Source organism: Ictidomys tridecemlineatus, chromosome 1 (genome assembly GCF_052094955.1).
Source record: "Ictidomys tridecemlineatus isolate mIctTri1 chromosome 1, mIctTri1.hap1, whole genome shotgun sequence".
In the NCBI taxonomy this organism is placed as follows: domain Eukaryota; kingdom Metazoa; phylum Chordata; class Mammalia; order Rodentia; family Sciuridae; genus Ictidomys; species Ictidomys tridecemlineatus.
The window spans coordinates 243,259,329-243,279,079 of NC_135477.1; the positions used below are offsets into that span (position 1 = coordinate 243,259,329).

At 34.3% G+C, this 19,751-nt stretch overlaps 1 protein-coding gene across 2 annotated transcripts in view; it reads left to right on the forward strand.

The window, feature by feature from the left end:
* Positions 1-19,751, forward strand: part of Spef2 (sperm flagellar 2) — a 170,560-nt gene that overhangs the window by 43,641 nt on the left and 107,168 nt on the right. For both annotated transcript variants that reach the window (XM_005325639.4, XM_040272637.2), the window contains exon 12: positions 10,257-10,425. In XM_005325639.4, coding sequence (XP_005325696.2) covers positions 10,257-10,425 — 169 coding nt within the window. The remainder of the gene's footprint in view (positions 1-10,256; positions 10,426-19,751) is intronic.

Here is a 19,751-nt window from a genome sequence, read left to right on the forward strand (position 1 = left end):
TGAAAATACCCTTTAGAAATGAAAAGGAAATCTGATTTTTGTCAGAATATGCTAAGAAAATTTGTTGCCAGCATACCTACAGTTAAATAAATGGTTAAAGGGAGTTCTTTAGATAGAAAAAATATATATATTTTTTTAAAAAAAGGACCTTAGAATGTCAAAAAGACAGAAAAGAACAAGGAAAGAAAAAAATAGGAGTAAATGCAATAGGATTTCCTTTTCCTCTTGAGAAAGCAAGTAAACAGGTAAAGAAAAAAAAACACAACACTGTCTAATGTAGTTCAAAATGTACATACAGGAAATATTTAAGAATTATATTATTAATGGATGAAAGTAAAGGAACTTCAAGGGAGGTAAGAATTCTATACTTAAACTGATAAAATGATGAGATAATATTATAAATTATGTAATGTAATGCCTAGCACAAGTACAAAAAATGTGCGAAGCGATACACTCAAAATCACAATTGTTAGGTCAAAATGGAATTCTAAGAAACATTCATATAACCCATGGGAAAATAAAAAAAGGAAACAAAAGTAAAAAGCAAAACAAAAAGCCTCCCCAAAGAAAAAAAACTAGATTGATAGACCTAAGCTGTAAAATAATCACCATATCTCTAAACATACCCATTAAAAGATAAGAGATTTTGGAGAAATAGATTTAAAAACATGATCAATCTATATGCTGTCCATGAGAAACTCATTTTAGAAATAATGATAAAGGCAGATCAGGGTAAAATAATGGAAAAATGTATATCATGAAAATACTAGTCAAAACAAAATAGTGATGACTATGTTAATATCAAATAAAGTAGACTCTAGGGCCAAGAAAATGACTAGAGTGGAAAGAGCCATCATATATTGTGAAAGGGTCAGTACACAAAGAAGATAGTAATCTTAACTGTATATTTACCAAACAGTAGAACTACACAGTATATGAAGCAAAAACTAGTAGAACTTAAAGACAAATGGAAGACCCACAATTATTGTTGGAGACTTCAATAATGGAGAGAAAACTAGACAAAAATCAGCAAAGGTATAGAAGAAATCAACACCACCAACTAATCAGATCTAATTAGTATTATTGTTGACTACTTTACCCATCAACATCATAGAATAAAATACTTTTCAAATGCCCACAGAACCTATAGAAAGATAAATCATTTATCTCCCAGGTCGAAGAACAAACACCAATAAATTTCAAAGAGTTCAAATCAGACAGTCTTCTCTGCCCACAGTAAAAAAAAAAAAAAAAAAAAAAAATCAGAAAATGAATAACATCAAGAAGGAAAACTTCAAACACTGGGAAACTCAACACACTTCTAAATATTCCTTGGATTAAGAGAAAATCACAAGGGAAATTTAAATATACATTTGATGACAACTTATTAAAATTTGTGGGAAATAGCAAAAACACTACTGGCAGAAATTTAGAGCATAAAATGTACACATTAGAGAGTAAGAACATTCCAAATCAATCTAAGCCCCCAAGTTCAAGGTTTCAGAGGCTTAGGTCCATGATTTTTTATTGAAGAAACCAGAATAAGAAGAGGGGAAGAAAAAAAAACATGCAAGAAAGTAATTAATAATGCACAGAAATAAATAAAACTGAAAACAAAGAGACAAAAACAATAGAATTTAACATAAATACCTGGTTATTTTAAAAGTTTAATAAAGTTGTCAAACCTTTAGCAAGACTAACAAAGGATAAAAGAGAGTTACCACAAGTTATTAGTATCAGAAATAAATCAGAGGATCACTTTAGCCCCTTAGGCACCAAAAGGTTAATGAGAGAATACTATAAATAACTAAACACACACATTTGTTAACTTAGAAGAAAGGTCCAATTTCTCAAAAAGTACAAATACCATGAATTGCCTCTATGACATACATAATTTGAATAAAGCTATATAGCTTTTAAGAAATTTATGGCTTGATTTAAAAGCTTTTCTCCAAAAGGAAATCTTCAGAACCATTTGGTTTCACTGACAGATTCTCCCAAACATTGAAGGAATTAGCACCATTCTACACAATATCTTCCAGAAAACGGAAAGGAAGAAATACTTCCTCACTTTATTTTACAAATCCAATATAACTGTGATGGCAAATCCAGACAAAAACATTAGCAAAAAGAAAACTAGAGATCATTATTCATTATGAATAGAGATGCAAAATCATTAGTGAAAAATTAGAAATAAAATTCAATAATATATAAGAAGAATCATATACCAAGACCAAGTAGGGTACACTCCAGGAACACAATGTTGGCTTAGCATTCAAAATCAATTAGTGTGGCCCATACATTAACAAAGAAGATATAAGTCACACTATCATATGAATCAATGCAGAAACAGTATTTGACAAAATACAACTCTCACTAATAATATCGAAATGTCTCAGAAAAAGAGTTATAGAGGAGCCTTCTCAGCTTGTTCAAGAGCACTATCAGCTAATTTATATTTAATGAGGAAAAACTGGCCACATTTTGCCTAAAATAGGAAATGAGGAAAAGATGTTTAATCCCTCCATTTTTATTCATCCTAGCCCTAGAAGCTCTAGCCAGTGCCACAAGACAAGAAAAAGAATGCAGATCAAAAATGAAGAAATAAAATTTGCCTACATTTGGGATTGACATGATTATTAACTTAGAAAATGCCAAGGCATCTACAATGAAATTCCCACAACAGCTAATAAGTGAGCTCAGCAAGGTTACAGGATAAAACATAAATATCAAAAAAATATATATGTACACTAGCCATGAACATGTGGACAGCGAAATTAAAAGCAAGTTGCCATCTACAATTTCTTGATAACAAAGTTCCAAACATAAACATAAAGAATTAAAATACTAACTACATTGATTTGATCAGGACACACCATATATATGTGTTGAAATATCACACCATACCTCACTAATATGTGTTGTTATATGTTAATAAAATATTTTTAAATGAATGAGATATTTAGGTGTAAATCTAATAAAACATGAACAGGACTTCTATGCAGGAAACTACACAAAACAACAACAACAAAAAAGCAAAGATCTAAATACTGTACACAAAGAGACAGAATATGTTCATGAACTGAGAGATTCAAAATAAAAGATGTCAGTTCTCCCCAAAATGATATAGATATTTTACCATTTACTATCCAAAGCCCAGCAAGAATTTTTGTAGATATATATGTACATATAGATGCATATTTATACATATATGTAAATAAACTTATACATGTAAACACATATATACACACATCTATGTAAGCCTTTTCTAATGTTTATATAAAAAACAAAGTAACTAGCATAGCTAAAACATTTTTCTCAAATATTATATAAAAAAATAACTTAAAATGGATCCTGGACTTAAATGTAAAACACCAAACTATAAAAGTATTTTTAAAAATAGTTTTAAAATAGGGGGTTCTATGATTAGATAAAAAGTTCTTAGACTTGACACCAAAAGCATGATCCATAAAAGGAAAATGTGACAAATTAGACTTCTACAAAGTCAAAACCTTTTGCTTTGAAAAAATAAAAAAGATATACAAAGTTGGAGAGGATGTTTTCAAACCACATATTTAACAGAAAACATACATAAGTTGTTTTCAATTTAAAAAAAATTCGATTAGAAAATTGGCCCAAAACATGAAAAGACATTTTATTGAAAAGGATATTCAGGTGACAAATACACATCTGAAAAAAAAATTTCAGCATCATTAGCCATTAGAAAATTTCAAATTGAAGCTACAGAGAGATACCATGACAGATTGATCAGAATGGCTAAAATGAAGGAATAATAAATAACACCAGATTATGGCAAAGGATGTCGTTCATTGCTGGTGATACTGTAAAATGATAGAGCCCCTCTAGAACTTCCCTTTAGAAAAACTGAACATTTAATAGGACATGTCTGGGCATCCGTCCCAAATTAGCTTATACAGACACATCTCCAATTAAATGTTTATAAAATCCCTATTATAATAGATTATAACTAGTAATTGTCCAAATGTTCTTTAATAGGAGATGGTTAAACTGTGGTACATCTGTACCATGGAATATTACTGAACAATAAAAATAAATAAACTACTACCATAATCTGGATGAATCTCCAGATAATTATGCAAGGTGAAAAAAATCCTCAAAGTTTACATACTTTAGGATTCCATTGCTATAACATTCTTGAAGTGACAGAATTATAGAAACTGAAAAGGAGATTTAGCCAATGCCGGAGGCCAAGGAGGGAGTGGAGTAGGGGTGAGAGGGAAGTGAGTAGAACTATGAAAGGGTAACAGGAGGGAATCTGTGATAATGAAAATGTTCTGTAAAAAAAGAAATTAAAGGCATAAAAATAGGAAAAGAAGAAATTAAATTATCGCTATTTGCAGATGACATGATAATTTACTTAACAGACCCAAAAGGATCTACAAAGAAGCTGCTAGAGTTAATAAATGAATTCAGCAAAGTGGCAGGATATAAAATCAACACGCACAAATCAAAGGCATTCCTGTATATCAGCAACAAAACCTCTGAAATGGAAATAAGGAAAACCACTCCATTCACAATATCCTCAAAGAAAATAAGATACTTGGGAATCAACCTAACAAAAGAGGTGAAAGATTTATACAATGAAAACTACAGAACCCTAAAGAGAGAGATAGAAGAAGATCTCAGAAGATGGAAAAATGTACCCTGTTCATGGATAGGCAGAACTAACATCATCAAAATGGCGATATTACCCAAAGTTCTCTACAGGTTTAATGCGATGCCAATCAGAATCCCAAAGACATTTCTTGTAGAAATAGATAAAGCAATCATGAAATTCATATGGAAAAACAAAAGACCCAGAATAGCAAAAGCTATTCTAAGCAGGAAGTGTGAATCTGGAGGTATAGCGATACCAGAGCTCAAACTGTACTACAAAGCAATAGTAACAAAAACAGCATGGTACTGGTACCAAAACAGGCAGGTGGACCAATGGTACAGAATAGAGGACACAGAGACTAATCCACAAAGTTACAACTATCTTATATTTGATAAAGGGGCTAAAAACATGCAATGGAGGAAGGATAGCATCTTCAACAAATGGTGTTGGGAAAATTGGAAATCCATATGCAACAAAATGAAATTGAATCCCTTTCTCTCGCCAGCCACAAAAGTTAACTCAAAATGGATCAAGGAGCTAGATATAAAAACAGAGACACTGCGTCTGATAGAAGGAAAAGTTGGCTACGATCTACATATTGTGGGGTCGGGCTCCAAATTCCTTAATAGAACGCCCGTAGCCCAAGAGTTAATAACAAGAATAAACAAATGGGACCTACTTAAACTAAAAAGTTTTTTCTCAGCAAGAGAAACAGTAAAAGAGGTAAATAGAGAGCCTACATCCTGGGAACAAATTTTTACCCCTCACACCTCAGATAGAGCCCTAATATCCAGAATGTACAAAGAACTCAAAAAATTAAACAATAAGATAACAAATAATCCAATTAACAAATGGGCCAAGGACCTGAACAGACACTTCTCAGAGGAGGACATACAATCAATCCACAAGCACATGAGAAAATGCTCACCATCTCTAGCAATCAGAGAAATGCAAATCAAAACCACCCTAAGATACCATTTCACTCCTGTAAGATTGGCAGCCATTATGAAGTCAAACAACAATAAGTGTTGGCGAGGATGTGGGGAAAAGGGCACACTTGTTCACTGCTGGTGGGACTGCAAAATGGTGAGGCCAATTTGGAAAGCAGTATGGAGATTCCTGGGAAAGCTGGGAATGGATTCACCATTTGACCCAGCTATTGCCCTTCTTGGACTATTCCCTGAGGACCTTAAAAGAGCACACTATATGGATACGGCCACATCAATGATTATAGCAGCACAATTCACAATAGCTAGACTGTGGAACCAACCTAGATGCCCTTCAATAGATGAGTGGATAAAAAAATTGTGGCAGCTATACACAATGGAGTATTATGCAGCACTAAGAAACGACAAAATCATAGAATTTGCAGGGAAATGGATGGCATTAGAGCAGATTATGCTAAGTGAAGCTAGCCAAGCCCTAAAAAACAAATGTCAAATGTCTTCTTTGATATAAAGAGAGCCACTAAGAATAGAACAGGAAGGAAGAGCATGAGGAAAAGACTAACAGTAAACTAAGACGAATGGGGGGAGAGAAAGGAAGAGAGAAGGGAAAACATATGGAAATGGTAGGAGACCTTCAGTGATACACAAAATTATAAGAGGTTATGAGGGGCAAGGGGGTGGGGGGAAAAAAAGGGGAGAGAATTGAACAACAGCAGAGGAGGTAGAGAGGGAAGATGGGAGGGGAGGGGAGGGGAGGGGGGATAGTAGGGGATAGGAAAGGTAGCAGAATACAACAGTCACTAATATGCCATTATGTTAAAATGTGAGTATGTAACAGAAGTGAGTCTGTATTATGTATTTGGGGAGTTCAAAACCCAATTGAGTCGAATGTATGAAAGATGATATGTCTTGAGCTCTGTAATGTTTTGAACAATCAATAAAAAAAAATAATAATTCCCTGAAGAAGAAAAAAAAAAAGAAAATGTTCTGTATCTTAACTGTATCAGTGTCAAGTCCTTATTGTAATATTATACAACAGTTTTACAAAATGTGACAATTTGGGGACAGTATGTAAATGATACATGGATCTCTCTGTATTATTTCTTACAACTTTGTGGAAATCTACAATTATCCCAAAAAGTTTAATTTAAAAAAAATGAATGTTTAAATAGCAATAAAATATCATACAGGTAAGTAGAAACACTTCTGAGACCACTGGGCAAAAGCAGACAACATAGCAAGGATTCACAGGTCAAAGTATATGAAGTCAAAAGAAATACAAAAATTAAAAAAGAAAAGTAGCGCAACTCCCAAAGAACCCCTTGTGTTGCCATGATAACATTTCTTCCTCCCTTGCTGTGTTTGAGTTAATAATGGCTTTACCAGGCCAGGTTGATATTAGGCAAGCTGATGGAATTCAAATCATTTGAGAACGTGGAATAGCTAGCCAGATGTATGCATAAATCTTAGGGATTTCAATTCACAACAAAGGAAGGCACTTAAGGCCCAGAAGCCACAGCAGCTGATTTTCTTTTGGAAAATTTGTTCTTTTTAGGAATATATGATAGTAGAGTGTATCAACATATTCTACATACATGGACTATTGCTTATTCTAATAGGATCCCATTCTTGTGGTTGTATATGGTATGGAGTTTCCATGGTGGTATATTCATTTTGGATCATGGGAAAGTTATGTACTATTACACAGTTTTACTGTGATTCCTATTCCCATCTCCCCTCCCTTACCTCCATTACCCTTTGTCTAATCGACCGAACTCCTATTCTTCTCATTCCCCTCTTGTTATGTGTTAGCATCTCCATATCAGAGAAAATATTCAGCCTCTGGTTTTGGGGGATTCACTTATTTCACTTAGCATGACAGTCTCCAGATTCATCTGGCAAATGCCATATTTTCATTTTTCTTTATGACTGAGTAATATTCCATCTCCATCGTGTATATATACCACATTTTCTTTATCAATTCAGATGTTGAAGGGCACTTAGGTTGGTTTCAAAGTTTAGTTATTGTGAATAAGCTGCTATAAACATTGATGTGGCTGTATCACTGTAGTATGCTGATTTTAAGTCCTTTGGATATACACCAAGATGTGGGATAACTGGGTCAAATGGTTGTTCCATTTCAAGTTTTCTGAGGAATCTCCATACTGCTTTCCAGGGTAGTTGCCCTACTTTGCAGTCCCACAAGCAAGGTATGAATGTACCTTCTCCCCACCCACATTCTCACCAACATTTATTGTTACTTGTATTCTTGATAACTGCCATTCTGACTGTGGTGATATGGCATCTCAGTGTAGTTTTAATTTGCATTTCTCTAATTACTAGAGATGTTGAACATTTTTTCATGTATTTGTTGCCTGTTTGTTTTTCTTCAATGAAGAGCCAATTCAGTTTTTGCCCATTTATTGACTGGATTATTTGGGGGGTTTTTTGGTATTAAGTTTTTTGAGTTCTTTGTACATCCTAGAGGTTAATGTTCTATCTGAAGTGCAGGTAGCAAAGATTTTCTCCCATTCTATAGGCTCTCTCTTCACATTCTTGATTGTTTCCTTTGCTGAGAAGAAGCTTTTTAGTTTGATTCCATCCCACTTATTAATTCTTGATTAATTCTTCTTGTTGAAGAAGTCAGTTTCTAAGCCAACATGATGGAGTATTGGGTCTACATTCTCTTCTAGTAGGTGCACCAGGGTGTGTTGTCTAATGCCTAGGTCCTTGTTGCACTTTGAGTTTTGTGCAGGGTGAGAGATAGGGATTAATTTTATTCTGCTACATATGGATTTCCAGTTTTCCCAGCACCATTTGTGGAAGAGGTTATTTTTTTCTCCAATGCATGTTTATGGTGTCTTTGTCTAATATGAGATAACTCAATTTTTGTGGGTTTGTCTCTGTGTTTTCTATTCTGTTCTATTTGTCTTCATGTCTGTTTTTGCGCCAATACCATGCTGTTTTTGTTACTATAGATCTGTAGTATAATTTAAGGTTTGATATTGTGACAGCAGCTGATTTTCTTGCTCAGGGGCTACAGTGGATCACATGAAAAACTATCAGAATCTCAAAGAAAAGGAGAAGTTTGGGCAAGAAGGAGGAGATAGTATTGTCCAAGACTAGAAAAGCAATTTTCAAAGCATTCCTGAGTGCTTTTATTATTTTATCTGTTTCCAGCCTCACATCATTACACGTGTGAGGAATTTTATAGTAAATATCAAAAGACAATTTTTTTGTAACTTTACAATTTTTTTTAAAACATATAGACTACTGAGGCTGGGGTTGTGGCTCAGTGGTAGAGTACTTGCCTACCACGTGTGAGGCACTGGGTTTGATCCTCAGCACCACATAAAAGTTATTATGTCCAACTACAACAACAACAACTACTACTACTACTACTATTACTACTACTACTACTATTATTTTAGGAAAAGTATGAGTTACTTAATGGGTTTCACTCAGGAAATGTAAGAGCCTCTGCAAATGTCTTGAAACAATTATCACCAAAAAAAAAAATAATAATATTAAAAGGTTGTAAGGAGGAACACAGGTAATTTTAAGGCTATGAATCCCTAATAAGTGATGGTGAAAGAAAAGAGAAGAGGTATCTGAATATGAGGATAGTTGGTCCTCTAAGACCCTGACCACACAGCCCTTTAAGCAGGAACGGATCCCAGATCTGTACCCACTAAATACTAACTTCCCATCCCCACCTCCCTAGCCCCTGATGGCCTCCATTCCACTTTGTCTATGAATTTGTTTAAGGTACCTCACATAAGTGGATCATTTGATCTTTAGTCTTTTGTGTCCTGGTTATTCACTCAACACTCTGTCTTGGGGATTCACCCGTATCATAGCACACATCAGAATCAAAGAGTACTTCTTAGGTTGTAATTTCAAATTCTAGAAACTGTTTTTCCATCTGAATCATATCTGGCTCATTTTTTGCACATTCATTTCTCTTGGAACATTTTCTAGTCCCTCTGTCCTGGTTGCTAGACATTCTTTAGCCCTCAGCAGTCATTTCTTCAGACTTTCCCTGAGCCAACACATTCAGTCAAATCTACTGTTGTGATTTTCTGTTGTGTAATTCTCTTCCCAAACTGTTTTTATTTGTGGAATTACATTTGCCCTTCTATCCCAGGATTTTCTGATGGAGGCTAGGGATTCCACTTGCTGTAATATCCCTTATGGCTGGCAAAAATGTATGGCACTTAATAGGTCTGAATGAATGAATGTCACTTAAAGCCACTGTCTTCAAACTTTCTTATTGACTGCCAGAACAGAGCAATATATCTAAAAATAATGAGCATGATCAGAAAACTTAGGTTTTATAATTCTCAGTTCTAATCTTAAATAAATATGCAACCTTACAACATGGTTTAAATGCTCTAGTATCTGCATCCTATGCAAAATGAATAGACTGAATCTTTTCAAAACCTCTTCAAAATAATGGTTTACATATTTGTATATAATTTGCAACAGAAAATGTATGTTTGTCTTATTGTCATTGCACATATGGTAACCTTTAAAATTGGCTTCAAGTAATTATTTCTATTTAATTCTTATGAAAGTGAGTTAATTACATAAGTACAAAAAAAGGCTAAGTTGTAAACTGTGAATTTCATTGACATTGATTAATCTTTTATTTTTATTTTTTGTGATAGTCTGATTCCACATAAGTTGATGCATGATTGGAAGGAACTATTTTTCAACGGAAAGCCCCTATATGAGCAAGCCTCTATTAAGCATCTGCCTGCTAGGCACCCTGCAGGACAACTTGTAGAATTGGAGAAAAGGGACTTGCTAGATAACAATGATTATGAAGAATATAAGGTACATCCTGATATGAAACCATTAGAGAATGCAATATAATAAATTCTTTTTCCTTAACTTTAATTTTGTGATATTTTATTTCATTTATGCTAATTAAAATACACATTTTATGTTTGTATTTCTTTTGTGTTAATTTCTGTTTATGGAACTAATTTTTAGATGCCTAAACTATTCATAATCCATTAGCTCTTGATCTCAGTAATACTAAAAGAGCAGTTTGAAAAAAAATCAAGCATGATACATTATCTGGGAAGATAGATTTCGGGCTTTAAAAAATGCTTTAATTTGTTCATTACCATGATTCTTTGTATGAGTTTCTGTCTATTTGTGCTTCAAAAAACATCGTTAAAACTGATTTTTTTCTTTTGTAATTTATCTCAATGATTTGCAGCTTTTGCAGATAAAATGGAAGAGGAAGAGGTCAATGATAGTATAGAGTCAAACAACATATTTTTTCTAAAATTAGGAAAAAAGTATTGGATACCAACTGTGCTTATTACATATTTTTCATGTAAAATTATTTTATTTTTTAATGTGGCACATATTCATGGAGTACACTGTGCTAATTCAATACATATGTACAATATATTATGTGATTATAGTTTAGAACAATTTAATATATATTTTATAAATAACTAGATGAGGAATTTGAAGTTTCTCAGCACAAAGAAATGATAAATATTTAAGAAGATGGAATTGTCACCTGTGCTTTTTAGACAATCTGTCAAAAACAACAATAACAACAACTTAAAGAATAGACAGGCGAGAGTTTTACTATTGGTACCCCAAATTACTAACTGTAAACCTTAGGTGAATGGTCTAAGAGACTCAGGTCCCAGTTTATTATATAAGGATAATACTATACTACCTCATACTGGTTTTTTTTTTAATTTTATCAATTATTGAACACTTAGCCAATGCATTGCATGTTGGAGGCTAGTAATACATATTAATTTCTTATACTATTCTGCTTTCCCCGTGCTTCTCCTCCTCACTGTTGGAAGTAAAGATGTAAAAATGATAATCTTGAATAGAAGTTCTGGGTAGATCCACAGTCATGAAATGAAGAATGAGAATGTTTATTGTTAGAAATGTTGTTGACTTCAGTTCCAGAAGGGTAGCAAGAGCAACATGGAAAGAGCAGCCCAGGAAAGATGGTTTGACCCAACTGTCTGCTCATAAGTAGTAAATACTCAATAGCTTTAATGAGTAATGCCAATGATCAGGGAAAAGAGTAAAATACCACTGATGTAATTTAAAAGTAGACAAGCTCCTGGTAAAATGTTATAGAAAATATGAGATGATCAGACACTAAATATGCACCATATTTAAATTGAGCGAATCTACATTTGAGGTACCAAGATAATTTTTATTTATTTAGGTTTTACTTTAATCTCACAAAATATATATGGATCTTTATTTTGTATGATTTTAGAGTATATTATACTATGTCAAACAAAAGTCTAAAGCCACACATTATAATACTTTGATAACATCAAAGTAGATTAAGGTATTTCTTTCCATTGCAAATTAAAGTCATTTTAATTGACAAAGGAGAGCAAACTTATTTGAAAATTTTTCAAGCAATTTTTATATCAAATATTAACTGACAATTGTACAAATAAATGGGTTTCACAGTGACATTCCCATCCATGAAAATGCTGTGTTTTCATCATATCTTCCTCCCTTCTACACTCTCTCATCCTCCTCTTCCTCCCATTTCTCTCAGAGTCCCCGGAGTTCCCTTCTCCTTCCCTATTAGTCACTTCCTCTTCTACTTTAGATTATTTTTTTTTAATTTCTACATACAAGTTTTGTTTGGTTTTTACAATATTTGTCTTTCAGTGTCTGGCTTATTTTGTTTAATGTAATGACCTCCAGTTTCATCCATTTCCTATAAATGACACGATTTCATTCACACAATGAAATAGTACATGTGTGCATGTGTATCCTGCCTTATTTATACATTCATCCAACAATGTGCATCTAGGCTGAGTCTGTAACTTGGTTATTGTGGACAGTGCCACAATCATGATAGGTATTCGGCTATCGCTTTTGAATATTAACTTCATGTACCCAAAAGTAGTATAACTGGGTCACATGGTAAGTTTAATTTTAGCTTTTTATCAAGCTCGTTCTTTTGCACATTTATTCCTCTTGGAACAGTTTTCTAGTCCCTCTGTCCTGGTTGCTAGACATTCCTCAGTTTTTTAAAAACATTCATATTGTTTTCCATGGTGGCTAGTGTCAGTTTATATTTGCCAACTATGTGTGAGGATTGCTATTCCTACATATTTCATATTTTTTTAATAATAGCCATTCTTACAGGGGTAGTTTTGATTTTATTTCTGAATAGCTAAATATGTTGAACATTTTTCATATATTGGCCATTTGTACTTCTTTTGAGAAGTGTCTATTGAGATAATTTGTCCATTTTTTTCACTAGATTGCATGCTCATATGATGCTATGTTCTTGAGTTCTTTACATATTCTGGATATTAATCCCCTGTCTGATGGACAGCGAGAAAAGATTTCCTCCGATCCTCTAAGTCGTCTCTTCACTCTGTTGATATTTCCCTTTCTGGGCAGAAGTTTTTTAATTTCTAATGACTTTAGAAACAGAAGTCCTGTTTAGGAAATTGTTGCCTGTAGCTATGTCTAGAAGTTTTCTCCATGTGTTTTTTTCTCTACTAGTTTCAAATTTGGGGGTCTCACACTAAGATTTTAGTTTCAGTCTTCGTGTAGGCATTCAGTTTTCCCAGGGTTTCCCAGACAACCCTTTGTTAAAGAGGTTGTCTCTTGTCCAGATCTGTTTGGGGGGCCTTTGTGGAGGATCAGATGGCTGATTTCTGGGCCCTATGTTCTATTTGTACTATGTTCTTGTTTTTATGTCAATACCATGCTGTTTTTTATTAACACTGTTAACAATGGCTCTGTATTTTTAAATAAGGTATTGTGATGCTTCCAGTCATGCTTTTTTGATCAGGATTGCTTTGGTTATTGGAGCTCTTTTGTGATTCCATGTATATTTTAGAATTTTATTTTTGTAGTTTTGTGAATAATAACATTGGTATATTGATTGGGACTGCATTGAATCTGTAGGTTGATTTTGGTAGTGGGACGATTTTAAAAACTATTAATTCTCCCAATCCATGAACAGAGGAGGTCTTTTCATCTTCTACTGTCTTTAATTTTTTTCTTTGGTGTTTTATTATTTTAATTCTAAAGTTTTTTGACCTCCTTAGTTCTAGGGTTTATTTCCATGTTTGGTGAGGTTTTCGTTTGTGTTTTGAGGCTATTGTGAATGACATTGTTTTCCTGATTTTTTTCTCAGCAAGATTATTACTGCTATATATAAAAGTTACTGATTTTTGGATGTCGACCTTGTATTCTACTACTTTTCTGAAGTTATCAGTTCTACCTCTTTCAGTGGAGTCTTTAGGTCTTCTAAGTACCTGAGTATATCTTCTTGAAACAGGGACAATTTGTCTCTTTCTGTTCCTGTTTGTATTCCTTTTCTTTCTTTCTTTTTCCTGATTGCATAGGCTAAAATTTCAAGTATATATTGAGTAAGAGTATGAGAGTAGACACTTTCATCTCATCCTTGATTTTAGAGGAAATACTTTCAGTTTTCCCCACTCAGTATGATATTGTTTTGGGGTGGCCTTTATTATGTTGAGGTACAATCCTTCCATACCTAATTTATTAAGGACTTTTTTCATGAAGTGATGTTGAATCCTATGAATCACTTATTTTTCCATCTGTTGAGATGACACTATGTGTTCTGTCCTTGATTCTATTTATGCTTTGTATTGTACTTATTTATTTGCATATGTTGAATCATCCATGCATGTCTAGAATGGAAACAGCTTGATTGTGTATGAGCTTTTAAAAATGCTGTTAAATTTGATTTATAAGTATTTTATTAAGGATTTTTGCATCTTGGTTCATCAAGGATATTAGTTTATAGTTTTCTTTTTTATTAGGTTTTGATAGGAATGTAATACTTGCTACATAGAAAGTTTGGAAGGGTTCCTTCCCTTTCTGTTTTATCGAACAGGAGGATTATTTTTAATTCCTTTTCGAATACTTGGTAAAATTCATCATGAGTCTGTTCAGTTCTGGGCTTGTCTCTATTTACAGACTTTTCATGACTGATTATTTGACAGGTTTTGCTGATTGTGGAAATTTTTCTCTGTTATTTCTTCAACAGCTTATCTATTTTTGTTGTTCTCATACATTTGGAGACCTAGTGGGCTACAGCTTAGCAAAGTCTTTTTAACTACATTTCTTGCTTGGGAAATGGTTACCACAGGAACATACTTGTCTTACCCACTTCCTGAAGCATCTGGTGTTTCTTTTGCAGGAAATTGTAAACTTATATTAGGAGTTTGTGAATGTCTGGCAATGCAGTTTATTTTTGTGTAGAGCCTTTTATGTTTTTCTAGAAATGACACTTTAGAATTTCTGATATATATTTACAAACTCTGTTCCTTTTAATCACATGAAAGTAATATACTATGTACTGATTTTAGAATGTACTGTAAGATATTCTATCATTTTCCAATTTTATAAATTTTGTCTAAGAACTTGTCATAAATATTACTACATAAAAATAAAAAATAAAATTTTTAACTTAAAAAATGTATTATTCAGGCTTAAATAGCCTATAACAAGAGACAGAAGGGCAGTGTGTCCTGGATTACCCAATAGAAATAGTTGTTCATGTTTGCTATTACAAAATTCATTCCAGATTTTTATTGTCTTAAGTAAATGCATGACTTAAAAATTAATCTTCAAAAAGTTTACCTCCCTAACATACTTTATTGGTGTCTAGACACATCATCTGTAAAGAACGTACATCTCACAGTTTTGAGTTCATGGTTTTAGGAGCCCATGCTCTGTTAGAGTAAGCTATCATGCTTAAAATTTTAAAATATTGTATCAGAAATGGGCATAAAATAAAACTTTTTGCCTATGTATATATCATATGTAGTGCTGAAAATTTGACTCATTTCTTAACATTATTTTCTAAATCATCACACTCTGGTGACTAGGCAGGAGGTAGAAAGAGCATCATGGACCAGCAAGTATCCACTGCACTTCCACAAGGTATCAACATGAGTTTTTAGTAGCGAGTAAGCAAGGACCCTTAAAACCCATTGGACCATGGGCTGTGGATTCAGCCAGGTTGCTGAGCATCTCCAGCACCACCAGCAGCACAGCTCCTCTTGGCAGCCAGTAGTTCTCAATGAGGTGGTGATTCCTCTCAGTGAACCTCAAACTCCCCCAAAAGCAAGCATTTTATATTGGTCTTACAGGCAAATTAGTCCTCACCATGGCATGTTATTAGCTACTTTTTAGCAGTTACCTACTAAATAAGTATCAGAGACACACTTGGCCCTTTATATCCCTGGATTTGCATCTACAGATTCGTCCAATCACAAATCCAAAACAAAACAAAACAAAAAAATGTTGCTGTTGTTTTTTTAAATTGCCTCTGTACTGAACATGTACAGACCTTTTTGTCTTGTTATTCTCTAAATAATCCAGGAAAAAATTTTAGCATTTACATGGTATTAGATATTACAAGTAATCTGGGAATGACGTAATGTGTACAAGAGGATGTTTAGAGGTCACAAGTGAATGTCAGGATCATTTATTATAATGGATCTGAGCATCCATGGATTTTTGTATTTACGGGAGTTCCTTGAACTAATCCCATGGATACCACAAGACAACTGCTAAAATTTGGTGTCCATAAACTAAAATTAGCTCATAGTTATGGTTTCCTGAGAACTGATTTTTCTACATCTCTACAGAGCTCTACTGTGCATGCCCTCAAACGAGTTGTAGTTACAATTGCTATAATTTGAAAGAAGGATGGTTTGTTTCCAGAATATCATCAATGCTATTTCAAGTGCTTGGTCATGACTTTTAATTCCTGATATTTTTTTTTCTTTTAATGAAAATTTAAGTTCATGATCAGTTGAGTTTATGGTGGTTGATGGCTTATGATTTTCCACTAACTAGAATTAAGGAGTATTTGTAAGATGTGGTTTAACAGCCATGTTCCTCTCACTACAGCCCTTGTATACATTCCCATCCCCAACATTTATACATGCAATAGCATTTATTATCACCAAGCCTTTTCCACTGAAGAATAGGAGTATGAGACTAAATGGGTGATAGTCATTTGTCCTCCTGAGAAGTCTCATCTGACTTGTTTGACCGAAACCTCTAGACATCATCTTGTGATTACTCTTCAATTCCAGTTCTGGGTATTGATCTAGTGTCTTACTAGACTCCTTTTCTGACATTAAATTCTCATCTTCAGTGTAGCTTTTGCCTTGCTTCTTGAGTTTCCTGTGGCTGACACAACCTTTTTAGTTTACTGTTTAATCAATTCCCTGATGGGCAGAATATCAACCTGAAGTGGTACCACTTACATGACACCACTAGATAACTGACCCATGCACAGTGGGAGGGTTTAATAGTTGAACGTTAAGGGCACATGGCTAGATCATTAATTTTTATCACTTAAAAGATATGCATTGCATTATTCAGGCCAGATTACTGTAACAAAATGCCATAATCAGGAGGCTTAAACAACAATAATATATTTCTCACAGTTCTGGAGGCTTGAAAGTCCAAATCAAGTTTTGTCAATTTGGTTCTCCAATGAGTGCTCCCTTCCTGGCTTGCAGAAAACCACCTTCTTACTGTGTCTTCACCGAGTGGAGAGAGAAAGAGGAGTTCTGCTCTTTCTCTTCTTCTAAGGAACTAGTCCTACCTATCATGGGGTCCCACCTTCCTTACCTCATCTATACCTAATCACCCCTAGCTCCAAATACCATCACATTGGGAGTTAAGGATCGGACATACCAACTTTAGAGGAACACAAAACCTCACATTTAATTTGGGACAATTATACAATGTTTCAAAGTCAAAATGTGTTAATCAAATATAGAAATTGCAAATGTTTCATGACTTTCTAAAATTCCTTGATATAGTGCCTTATGTTTTGATTATAGAGGTGATTCTACTGTATTTATTAACTTTAAATATAAATATAGAATTTTGTTGTGAAGTAGTGGAGGAAAGAAAACAATGTTTTATATTTTATTTTCATATAGACAGAAAAACATGACTTTTTGAGTAGGGAGAAAAAATAGAACTGAGATGTTCTGTGAAGCCATTCTACTGTAAAAATTCTGCCTGCCATTATACTGAATGAATCACAGTACCACTCCTTTGGATTACGATCTCAGCACCTGCTAAAATATAAACATATTCAAGAGAATCAATAAGAATCACGATCAGTTGCCAGAATAGAATAGAATTGGGAAAGAAATTTAGTGCATAAGGGAATATTCCCATTATTATTCCAGTTTTATTTTTATGGTTATGCATTTCATGAATACAATTTTATCTATTTGCTTGGAGTTTTTCCTGCAACTCCTCAAATTTCTTCAGTAATGGTAAGGCTATCTGATCAGCTATTTTAGACTAAATCTCATTGTCTCTTGGAAGAGTGATCAGTATGCTGGACTACTTACCCAAGATAACTAAGTAAATTACAGAGCACAGTATCAGATTATTAGTGTCCAAAGGAATCTATAGCTGTCCTAAGATTATGGTTGTCAAGAAACAAGGCTATTTTCTAACTGTTATGCCCTAAGGATTTCAGAGGGATGGAGTAGGTTTGGTAGAGATCTGAGACTTGTTTGGGGGATAGAGAAAACAGAAGGAGAGCTTGGATCAGGGAAAGGTATTTGGCTTCAAGTGAGTAGAACTGGAGATAAGCAAGGCACATTAGAGATCCATACTAGAAATAGTTGAATTAAGATATCAAGTTCAAAGCATTAGACCAGAAATGGGAAATGGTTTACAAAGATTTTTTTACAAAGGTTTACAAAGCCAAAGGATTGGCATCTGTAAGAAGTGGAATGGAATAGGAGGTAAGGACAGAGTCCAAGACAAGGTCCTGAAAGATTTATACAAATTATATAGAATGAGCATCAATCACTTATGTTTATTTGCTTTTGATCACATAAATAAAGAAGAATAACCCTATTTCAGGCTCCCTCCTAACTATGACTAGGAAAGACAGAGGATGGTTAAGGTTTTCCTAGGATCTCTCCCATTGATTTTCTGGTTTGTCCTTTACCCACTTTGGCAACCACAGAAGCCAGATTCTTTGCATAAGGTCCACTCCTACACTGATCTCCTGAGTGACCCACTTTGAACACATGTGGAATCAGAGTCCTAGACAGAAGCCCTTACCCACTGCTTGCATTAGATTTATTTCTGAATTTCAGCCTTAATGAAATGTATCTTTTCAAGATCAATGATCTCTCAAAGTGGCTTAGTCTTATAATCAAGCTTATAATCAGCCCAGTGGTTCTGGCTGCCTGATATATAAGTAAATTATAGCTCAAAGCTTTAGAAGAGGAAACCGGCCACTCCTCACAAGTGCTGAGCTTTCTGAACTTCTAAAGTTACAAGCTAGGCTGAGTGGGTTGCATAGCAAGATACCAGGCTCTTTTCAAGCACAGGCCTATACAGTGATCTTTATCACATGCTGGTAATTGACCATGCTCATTTAAAATTTTCCTCCTAAAATAAGAATGATGGAGACTGTTGTCCTGGATCTTCTTCTGTAATGGGCTGGAATTAAACATGGCTGTTTCCATACTCTTAGGTCATGGCAGATTGAAAAAGGCTACTGTTGGAACAGAAGCAAACTGTAGCTATTATTGGATCAGGACCAATATTTTTGATTTCCTGAGCTAGAATCAACCATGGGATAGATGTATAGGAAAGGCATCACCATAATTCTCTTTCCAATCAGAACACTCTCCAACTCAGCATGGGGCTGCAGATGGCAGGTGAAATAGAACTAAGTCCTTTACCTCATTGCCTTGGAGTATGTTTAGTTTTCTGGGCAATAGATATGGTCTTTTTTTTTATATTATTTTTGCAGGTGCACCCACACTGCCAATGTCACTAAGGGATGAATACTTTGACCCCCTGGCTCCTCTAGAATCTGATGGACAAACTCTCTGGCAGGAAGATGTGACCAGGAGCTATCCATACTCTGAGCTGATCTGAAGTCAAGTGACTGAACAAGGCTGCCAAACAGGATCAGTTCAACTTTTTATAAAAATATTTATTTATTTATTTATGTTTGGTGCTGAGGATCAAACCCAGTGCCTCACATGTGCTAGGCGAATACTCTACCACTGAGCCACAACCCCAGCCCTAGGATCAGTTCACTTTTTTAAGGATTGTCTGACACCTTTTTGAAACCCAATCACATTACC